The sequence below is a fragment of the Chenopodium album genome, chromosome 6 (assembly GCF_948465745.1).
Source record: "Chenopodium album chromosome 6, dcCheAlbu1.1, whole genome shotgun sequence".
Classification (NCBI taxonomy): Eukaryota; Viridiplantae; Streptophyta; class Magnoliopsida; order Caryophyllales; family Amaranthaceae; genus Chenopodium; species Chenopodium album.
The window spans coordinates 73,195,226-73,206,556 of NC_137839.1; the positions used below are offsets into that span (position 1 = coordinate 73,195,226).

At 37.4% G+C, this 11,331-nt stretch overlaps 1 protein-coding gene across 1 annotated transcript; it reads left to right on the forward strand.

Moving 5' to 3' along the window:
* Positions 1 to 7,473: 7,473 nt before the first annotated feature.
* On the forward strand, positions 7,474 to 11,033 carry LOC145636272 (E3 ubiquitin-protein ligase RMA1H1-like). Its single transcript, XM_081687784.1, has 2 exons — positions 7,474 to 7,648; positions 10,111 to 11,033. The coding sequence occupies exon 2, from the start codon at positions 10,138 to 10,140 to the stop codon at positions 10,864 to 10,866; it is 729 nt and encodes a 242-aa protein (XP_081543910.1). The 5' UTR covers positions 7,474 to 7,648; positions 10,111 to 10,137; the 3' UTR covers positions 10,867 to 11,033.
* The last annotated feature ends 298 nt before the right edge of the window (positions 11,034 to 11,331 follow it).

The following is an 11,331-nucleotide window of genomic DNA, read 5'->3' on the forward strand; positions in this document are numbered from 1 at the left end:
AAAGAAGGGCCTTATCCTCCAGGTGAATAGCAGCAAGTTTAACCCTGTCAGGGTCCTTGATATAATCAAGTTCAAAGAACTGATTACACTTAAATACCCAAGATTTCAAGTTTGTTCCATTAAACTTAGGGAATTCTACCTTAGTTAGTCTAGCAGAATAGTGAGATTATTTAGGTGGGGGTTCAGATTCTGGATCATGTATAGATCTGTTTTCAGGCCCTGGTTTATTAGTATTATCAGCAACTAGCTTAGTTATTTGAACAGACAATCCCAACAGCAGATCATTCAATTCAGATATAGACTTACAGTTCTTATTAATGCTATTGCTGTTACTTCTAAAAGCAGATTCAAGTTTCTTACCCTGCTCCTGGAGTAAGAGCTTCATAGTTTGCTCCAGCTGCTTGACCTCAGTATTTCCCAACTGAGCTGAATCCGAAGATGACCTAGTGATAGGCATGGTGGAAGACAGACCAAGGAAGGTGCTGCTCTAATACCAATGATACAATCTACTAATTTTCCAGACCTGATTATGAGAATACCAGAATGGAGGCTGGTTCAATCACCCCTAATAACTAGCCTAGTTAGAAGGAAGGGCAGTTTGAGGTAGTAATTGAATGATTAAATTGCAGTGAGATTATAGAGAGAGAATGAGAGATAAGATCAAAGGGAATTTTCATTGATAAAACATAATACCAGTTGTTACATCATTGTTTGGCTTTTATAGCCTTGATTACAGGATGACTCATAACAAATTGAAATAAGACAAAATAGTTAGTACAATGACAGACTATCATAGTACTCCTCTAACGGCTAGCTGGCATATTCCCTTGATTATTCTTCTGCTCATTATGAGCTGTCATTCCTTGATCATCACTTTTTCCATTCCCCTGATCCTCTGTTGTTCTGCTTGACTCAACATCTGACTCAGCAGCTGATTCATTGTTGTTGCTCACAGTCAATTCATTCAGCACTTCATTCCTCAATGGAGCAGTAATTGCATCAGCAAGCAACTGCCGGAAACTTAGGGTCTCGTCGGAGTTCTGGCGCCGCGACTGGTCCTCCGGCGAGTACCCCCTTCATTCTCCCTGTACTTTGTGGGCGATTCTTCCCTGGGTGATTCTTCCCCATTTCAGATCCTCGCCCATTGTCGAGGTTAGGCTTCCGACCTCCGACGGCTTCCAACTCTGCCGGCCAAACCTCCATCGGCTTTATTGCCCTCTTACAAAGGGTCCCTTGGTTAGTCAACCTCATGGGAAGTTTTCAGCTTTGTTAGTTTTGCTGTTTCGTCCTTTCAAGAAGGTTGGTGGGCTTTGTCCCCTTATTTTGTTCAGTTTATGGAAGCAACTAATTTGTTCTTTATGACTTTTGGTTTCTAGTTTTCAGTGTTTGTCTTTTGTAGTTCGATCTACTAGTATTAAGTATTATGAATGGTTTTGAAGAACTTAGGGGGGACTTGTGTTTTGCTCATTTTGAAGAAGAGGATTTCTCTTCTCATAAGTTAGAGAATATAGTTGGAGAATTGGAGAATCCAGGTGGTATATTCTGAAACTTGTTAGTTGTTTGAAAGATGAGGGTAACCAGTTGTACAAGCAGAGTAGTATAGTTTTAGCCATTGCAAAATACACTTTTGCACTCAAGATCTTGTCTTTTGTTCTGGTTTGTAATGATGAAAACGAATCAGTTTTTTCGAGCCTTGCTGTCTCTCTTAACTTGAACTTAGGTGCATGTTATGTCAAAGAGAGAAGCTTTGACAAGGTGGGTCAATTGTGTTCGGCTGTTTTGTGTTATGATACCTCAAATGTGAAAGCTTACTTTAGAAGAGCGGTAGCAGCTTTAGAGCTAAACAAACCCGATTTAGCTTTCATGGATCTTTCACAAGCAATTAAGATTGATCCCCACAATAAAGAGTTTCAACAAAAATTCAAGGAGGTGACCTCTAGATTGGGTTGGTCTCAGAATTTTGTTGATGATGCACTTGTGGTTACAACAGAGGATGAGAGGTTTAGAGACTATGTTCAATATGAGGAGGAAGAAGAAAAAAGAAAGTTAGGAAAGAAGGGGAAAAGGAAGGAAGAGGATGGTTATGAAAATGGTTGTGTTCGTAGATGTGTTGGTGTACAAGATGACACCAAAGTGGAAAAGAATGTTGTTGGCAAATATGTAGAGTCAGAGGGTAAGGTCAACCCCTCCGATCAAGATGAAAGACCCAACGTTATTGATATCAATTCTGTTCTGAATTCAACTTCGGAAGAAAAAAAATCAAATCTTACAGGGTCAGGTTATTGGTTTTCAAACTGAAAACAAATTGATTCCTATCTACATCTCACCCCGAAAATGTGTGGGGGTAGTTTCCAAGGGACGAACACTACTTTACTATAGCTCTTCCATAAATAATTATATTAGCATTCGAGTACTTAATCCTCCACAAAAAATGGATTGTGTTGAAACTCAAGAAGTTTCTACACCAATGGAGATTAGTCACCCCCCTTTTGAAGGGCATGATAGGTGTGAAACAACTCCAATCTCAACGCATGAAGATCTGACCATAGATATGGCCCCTCATCCATCGTCATGTGAAAGTACGTTGATGCCTCTTCCAGATGAACCAGTCCTTTCCCAATTGAAGTCTACTGCGAACACCAATACGCGCCCCTCTCAGATGTCAAAGATATTTGGCTCCTCTCGCCGTTCCATAGTAAAAAAAGAAAACTACTTGTCTAAAAAGTAAATCTCCCTCCGATATTACTAACTCCTTGTTTTGCAGGATGAGTGGCTCTAAGAGAAGAGCGTCGTGCTCCTCCGAAAATATTTGGTTTCCTAATAGAGATTGTATGGTCCTACCCCTAATGTATTAGTGTGTAACTTGTTTTATGATTAATATAATGCTTTTTCCGATGTTAAACAAAATTAAAAAAAAATAAAATAAAATAATAAATTTGTTTGGGTTAATTTCGTATCGGATTAGTCAGATTAGTTTTTAACACCTCCATCACTTTATTCACAATGGTTCTAATCTACTCTGATCCGTACAAAAATCCATCAAGTAAACAAAGAAATAAGATACTAATGAATCGATTCACTTGCTAAATTAGTTTTGTCAGTTAGTTAATGCATCTGTCAAGAGACTGAAAACGTTCAACTCACGTACACTCAAGTAATTAAAATAATAACTTGTAAACACTGAATTAATAACTTGTCAAAAAAAATAATAATGAATAAAAGACGTTTAAGCAACTAATTATTTTTTGAGTTTAATTCTACAGTAATGCAGTAAGTAAGCTGATGATAACGTAAAAAAAAGGTACTGTACGTCTGTACAAAAGTTAAGTAATATTGGAATAATAATAATACGTAATTAGATCTTAGCTCGACCTCATTGCACATGACAAACCGACCTGCATTAGTTGAGGCATGTGGGTTTTTTTTGACCATTTGCTAAGTTATTGGTGTCTGTCTCTATTAATCATGTTCACTTACTTGGGTGGTCCGTTGTTATATAGATGAAGTCAACAATAATATGGTTGACTAATAGCTTAATTAATAATTAATTAGCTATTAATTTAAAATATTACGGAGTAATAATGCCTTAATGGATTACATTACGGAGGAGTAGAAGTAATTTAAATTAGTACTCCGTACTGATGTAGTGTTTATTCCTTTGCAATCTATTTTTAAATTATACTCCGTATGTTGTTTTGCTTTATTGTGTGGCAATTAAGCAAGATTAGGTGGGAAGATTGTATTGATTTAACATTAGTGCTTGAAATAAAGACTAATAAAGACCAATTCATAATATTAGATTAGTAGTATTTAACACTCGTAATAACTAGATAAAGTGATCCATTTAAGTACTTGTATAAGAATTTCAAATATCAGATATAGTTAACAGGAAATTCACAAGTTTTGCAAGTTTAAGTGGGTAAATTAAACTGACTGCATATAGTCTTCAATAATTTTTCAAAAAAAAAAAAAAGAAAAAATTCTTCAATAATGTGATATTGCATATTTGAAAGATTTTCTTTACACTTTGAGTTCTTTGAGAAAAAAACAAGAGAAGGTATTGCGTCAGTCCAGATTAACCAAATATTTCGTTAGTCTAGCGGATTATGTTTAAGAAAGAGAAGGTATTGACGCACGAAACATTGCCGCACCCAATACTTTGTGAAAACACAGATAATGAAAAAGTTCACTAACTTTTTTTTTTTTTTTTTTTTTTTTTTTGGATAGGTAAGAAAAATTGTCTTACACACTTTGAGAGTGGGAACTAGGAAGGATAGAAAAAGTTTGAACCTCCAAATGCCCTATGTAACGACTAAACTCCCAACATCAAAATTAAAAGGTTTCATCCTTACTATTAGGTTAACAAGTTTAAAAAAAAAATCAATGGATGATAACATCGCAAGGTATAAATACAAGTTAATATCCTATATACGAGTAAACAAAATTTGTTTATGCTAAGGGTGGTTTTTGTTTTTTTTTTGGGTAAATTCTTAAGCACTCCTCTATCCCCACGACCCCACTTAACTACCACCGGGACCACCTTCTAACTACTGCATGACCATTACACGACCACCAACACCATCATCCGGCCACTACTACCACAAATTGACCATTGCATGGAGGATTATTAGGCGGGGATGGGGCGGGTTTGAGCCAGGCGAAGGCTAAAATAATGAACTATTTATTTTTAATAATGATTTTGAAGACTTGTAATTATATTAAAACTTTATTTTTATAATTGTATTAGGCGCTAAAAAATACATTGTATTATCAGTGCGTTTCTGGTGCGGCTGGCCGCACCATGCGGCAGGGTACCAAATCACCAAATGACAAAGTAACCCCAAGACAAAAGTAACCCCTGATTGACTTAGTAACCCTTGGCCAAGTAAACCTTGACTGACCTAGTAACCCCTGACCTAGTAACCCCTGATCTAGTAACCCCTAACTGACCTAGTAACCCCAAGTAACCCCCGACCTAGTAACCCCTACCTGACCTAGTAACCCCAAGTAACCCCCGACCTAGTAACCCCTAGTAACCCCCGACTAGCTAGTAACCCCAAGTAACCCCTGACCGCCGACCTAGTAACCCCTGACCTAGTAACCCCAAGTAACCCCTAACCGACCTAGTAACCCCAAGTAACCCCTGACCGCCGACCTAGTAACCCCTGACCTAGTAACCCCAAGTAACCCCTAACCGACCTAGTAACCCCAAGTAACCCCTGACCGCCGACCTAGTAACCCCTGACCTAGTAACCCCAAGTAACCCCTAACCGACCTAGTAACCCCAAGTAACCCCTGACCGCCGACCTAGTAACCCCTGACCTAGTAATCCCAAGTAACCCCTAACCGACCTAGTAACCCCAAGTAACCCCTGACCGCCGACCTAGTAACCCCTGACTGGACCTAGTAACCCCTGACTGGACCTAGTAACCCCTTACCCACCACCAACAACCACCACCAACGAACCACTACCAACCTAAACCACCAACGAAACCAAATCTAGAACCTAAAACCATGAAACCACCACCACCCATCCACGAAACCACCACTACCCACCCATGAAACCACCACTATACACGAAAACAATTTGTTTTTCGTTCTTCAATTAAACAAAAAATTAAGTAATAAAATTTAACAACTTACAAGTTATATAATCAAAATCTTCAGCAAATACGCTTGAATTCAACATAAAAGTCGTGGAACATAAATTTCCAAAAGTAAACCATTAATGAAGTTTGAAGAAATTTGGGCTAAGAAGATGACACCATTAATAAAGTTTAAAGAAAAAAGAGGAGAGAGTAATAAAATTGGGGGGAAAAGGAAAATGTTGTAGAAGACTAGAAGATGGAAGAAGAACAGAGGAGAGAGAAATAAAATTGGGGGAAAAAGAAAAAATGTTGTAAAAGATGGAAGAAGAAAAGAGGAGAGAGAAGAATTTTTTTTAAAAAAAAAAAATATATGGCTGGCCGCAGCCAGCCGTATATGAAACTTTGTGTTATATTATAATTCGGATTTTCGGATCGGATCCAAATAACTGAATTTTAATTCAGATTGGATCGGATTGGGTTGAGAGAGAAATTCAAATCGAATCGAATTGAAGATTGAAAAATTGAAAACCAAATTATATTTCGGATTGGATCGGATTTAATTAAATCCAAATCGAAAACTGAACGGTGGGGGGCAGAGCTGTTAGTTTCTAACCTGAACCGTTAAACCCGACTGTTTCGAACCGATCCGAAAAGGAACTGAACTGTTTAAAACCCGTTTTTTGGAAACCGAAAACTGACCCGACCCAATTTTTTCAAACCCAAAACTGAACTGAACCGAATTTGTGCGAACCGTTACTAACTCGACCCGTTATCAAGCCAAACCGTTACAACCCGAAACTGAAAGCAACCCAAACTGATTACGTTTAAACCCGATAGTAACCCGACCCGTTTAAAACAGAAAACCGTTAAAACCCGATAAAAATCCGATAAACCTAAATCGTTCCAACCCGTAACCCATTGTGACCGAACCGGTTATAATCCGTAACCCGTTGTGACCGAACCGTTAACGACCCGTAACCCGTTGTGACCAAACCGTTTAAAACCCGTAAACCGTTATGACTGAGTCATTTACAACCTGTTACCCAATATGTTTATGATCTAATCTGTTTCAACCCACTACTCGATAAACCCAACTTATTTATGACTTGACTTGATTATAACATGACACTTTCTTACCCGTTATCTGACTAATTCGACTCGATTATCATCCGACTCAATTCTAACCCGATATGATTGATTAGAAACCCGCTTCAAATCGGGTAAACTCGTTTTCAAACCAACCAAGTTCACTCTAAACCGATTATAGACTGAAACGATAATGATTGGACCCAATTTCACCCGATCTTTTTTGAACCGAAACCCATTTTCAAACCGACCCAGTTAAACCCAAACTAATTATGACCCGAACTAATTACGACCCGTCCTGATTAAGACCCGAACTGTTTTTAACCGAAACCCACATTAAACGGGCTAAACCCGTTTTCAAACCGACCCGGTTCAACCCAAATTGATTATGACCCGAACCGACTAGAACCTGACCCGATAAGGACCCGATCCGAATAGAAACTGCGATTAAAAAAAAAACCGAACTGACCCGATAATTTTCAAAACCGACCCAAACCGACCCACTTATTATTTCAACCCGTTATAAACCGAAACTGATGAACCCAACCCAAACCCGAACTGTTTAACCGAATTGACACCCTAAGGGGGGTAATTTCTTGTTACTCCGTAGTTGTTACCCAGAAAACGAAACGCAAAAGAGTTAGCATGGTGCGTGTAGTCGTGTAGCCACGTCTTTCTCCTGAGTCCCCACAATCTTAAAAGACGCACTTAATACTAATTTAAAAATCTACCTGCTCAATGCTGCTCACTATCCCTATTGAGTATTGATAAAACCCACACAAATTACAAAGTTACAACGACAATTGCCAGCTTACTTTCAATTCTAAACGTCTCCTTCTTCTTTTCTCTCTCCTATTCACATTCTCTATATCTTCCCCTTTCTCTCTCCTACTTTTCCTTCCTCCATTCTTCGACTTTTACCCTCTTTCCTTCTCTTCTTTGTACAATTTGCTGCTCTGCTCTGCTCTTTTCTGGTATTTCTTCTCTCTTTCTCTCTCCTACTTTTACTTTCTCCTTGTTTTATTCTTGCTTGACATTAAATCAGTACTAATTTCAGAATTCATGGCTTTTTTTTTTGGTTGCTAATTTAATTAATCGTGATTGAGTGCCTGTTAATTGCCTTTAGCTCTAATTTTGAATCTATTTTTGTTTACTATTTTTTTAAAACATAAAATTGGAGCGAAGAAATACCCAATCTTATGGGTATGACGCCTTTATCAATGACAATCTGATATATCATATGAGATTTGTTTGAATAATTTCTATTTATATTTTAGTAAAGATCTTGCTAATGGAGCGTTAGATCAAGATATTTTTTAAAGTGTTACCCTATTAATTTAGAAATGCAAGCCAAAATCACCCATTGATTTTACTTTAATTTAATAATTCTACTTTTAATTACCTTATCCAGCATTTGGGGCGTTCGTTAGCTTTTGCCAAAATCAATTTTTGTGAGCCAAATTCAGATGAAGAGAATATTATCTAAGTTGGTTAATATGTTCCCGTCAAAAAGAAAAAGGTTGGTTAATATGTTATTGTTCTCCTAATATAATAGGGCTATGGGAAGTTTGAAGTTGGATGACTTGGATTTATATGTAGAATAATGGAATATTTTGGAGATTAAGCTAGGTGATGAAGGAACTGGCTGTTCGTTTCTTCAGAAGGTTAAATAGTTTTATGTCACAACTCACGAGTTCAACAAATTGCGATTGATAATTCTAATTAATAATGCTAAGTTTGTCTAATGTACCGTCTAGAAGGTTAAGAGAAATATTATATTTTTCGAGAGTGATGGATTGATTTATTTTCTAATCAGTTTGGATATTGACTTGACATAATTTGTATTTTAATGTGTATTAGTGGGTGCATTTATCTATTTTGGTCCATATATATGAAAATGCTAGATGTATTGAATTTCTACAGGGGATTAGGAAAATTCATTTGGAGGTCCCAAGCAATTTAGTCAAATGATTAGAATATTTCTAGTGATGTTCAATTGTTCATGTACCAGCAGTCCAGCATTGAATGTCTAGTTTTGAAATTCCCTAGTCACTTTTGGCCTTGCTATTTGTTGTCGTAGTGTTATAATCCGTTTTGTTAATCATCTCCGTAATGTGGCTTCTAATTACAATGCTTCACACGAGCGAATATCCATACAACTAGGAATCTCAGATTGGTGGTAGTTTTGAGGCATTGGTAGACATTTGGTTACATAAATTTTATTGTTTACACAAATTATATTGTTTACTCAAACCACCCGTACAAAAAAAAATAATTCTGTATGGGGTAAACCACCGTGCCCATATTCATTGTCTACAATTATGTTGATTAGATTTATGCACAAACCATGACATCAATAGAGGTGGCTGTCCTTATCTGTTTGTTCTTTGAACTATCCCTACAATTTATTCAATGAGTCAGATTACTGGGAATATCATATATCTTCATGTAGCTGTTCAGGGAAAAGGGTTGTTGTATTCCATTTTCGATTGTTGATTGCTGGGCAGTAGGCACATGATTTGAGGGTATATAAAGGGTTGAAGAAGAACTAAGCTAGATTCTACTAAAGAATAAACTGAGATAATTATAAGATCTTTGTCTGGAAATGTGCAACCTTTATGTCATTTGCTCTCTATTATTGTCATGAATGTCTTTCATTTGTAATAGGGTTGTTGTAGATTGTAATGGGTGCGTTGTTCTTCCTTCTAAGAAAGGTTATTTTTAAGTTTCATAAGCTCCTTTCTCCATTAATTTTTTCACAGGACAAAACTTGAGGTAACATAGGCAAGTTGCTTCTCGAAATATAATCATAGATAATATGAACTTTTATAATTTGACATTACTTGAGATTATTATGAGAATGTGATCCCTAGAATAAGATCTCTTTTGAAATATTTCAAGGGTGGATTAATGAAAGAACAAAACTAAAAATTTCGGATTATTCATATCCCGTTAATTAAAAACCCCAGGAAGGCTGGAATATCATGTCAGTTGTCTTTTGTGGGAGTTGCTAATTTTAGGATCTGTAGCGTGAGAGGAGAGCTAAATAAACTCATTCTTATCCATCCACCAGCATGATTGGGACAGTGGTCCCTGGAATTAGTTCTATATTTAAACACATAATTAAATATCTGATACTTTAAATTTTATCTTCTTTGGATCTTTGGATGAGCTATATTAGGCTTTTAGCCTCCTTGAACATGATCCAGCTATGCTATGGGCCCTTTGATGTTATTATATATCCGAATTTTGCTGCATAATTGATTGAAGCATGTTATATCCATATGCTAATGCATGTAGTTTATTTCTAATATTCTACCATCTTCATCTAACATTTCTATCATTTTTTCGTAATTGTGAATGTGCAAACTAATTTTTACATTGATGATAAATAAATAGTCATTTTAACTCATGTAGCCACTGTTATTTCCTTCAGGGATATAGCTTATAGACTGTTTAATCCATGGAAGTCGAAATGCGGTATGATCAGAAATGGAAATCTATCCCAGCTGCACCAAAAGAAGCCGAAAATCTCAATGGCTCTTTTGACTGCAATATCTGCTTGGATTTTGCTAATGAGCCTGTAGTCACCTTATGTGGGCACCTATACTGTTGGCCTTGTATTTACAAGTGGTTTCATGTTCAGAGTGCCTCTCTTTCATCAGATGAGTATCCACAATGCCCAGTTTGCAAGGCCGAAATCTCTCACACAACCGTGGTTCCTCTATATGGCCGAGGTCAATCCCTGAGCAACCCTGAGCTAGAGGCTAAGGCCTGTTCCCGGGATATGGGCATACCTCCAAGACCACCAGCTTGTGGGACCCGTGCACTGCTAAATGCAGCTGAACACCCCAATCACCAGCTTCTCCCATACCGAAATCCTTATCAACGACCCTATGCTACAGGCTATCTTGGGTCTGAAGAACCAATTTCTTCCCCTTCATTACTCAACCAAAGGAATGATAGAATTGCAAATGTCTTTCAACCCGCTGTTGATGGTATGTTCGGGGAGATGGTCTATGCAAGGGTGTTTGGCGACTCACAGAGCTTGCATACATTTCCAAATTCATATAATGTAGTAGGGGGCAGTAATCCAAGGTTAAGAAGGCAAGAAATGCAAGTTCACAAGTCCTTAAATAGGGTTTCAATCTTCCTTCTCTGTTGCTTCATACTTTGCCTGGCTTTTTTCTGATTATTTGTACTTTTAGGCAGGCAGATAATTATTTGTACCATTTTGTATATAGCGGAAAAAGGTTATTTGGCCAACATGATTCGTCGACATTGCTTCATATACTAATTACTAAGAGTGTTGATTACTGTAAGAAATATCGAGGTTTCACTTTGTGGTCATTTGTTCAATGCAGCAATATCAAATATGCTACTCCTTATAAGATGTTACAGACTACTGTAATAAATAGTATGAACAACATTGCAACTAAACTGAATCAACTGTATTAGTTGCGTTGCGGCTCTTTACAAATTACAATGTGATTCCTAGGTGTTCTACAGCCTTTGAAAAGACCTCCAAGAGTGTGATTCCCTGACCTTAGTGATTAAAGGTGAGCCGTGATGGTCTGGTACTCTGGTACCGGAAGGATTCAACAATGCGAAGCAGCATAATAGACATTGAGCCTATACACGCGAGGTCCTTTAGCAA

Excerpts from the sequence above, each read along its gene's own strand:
- LOC145636272 (XM_081687784.1), top strand. The coding sequence starts at position 10,138 with ATGGAAGTCGAAATGCGGTATGATCAGAAATGGAAATCTATCCCAGCT.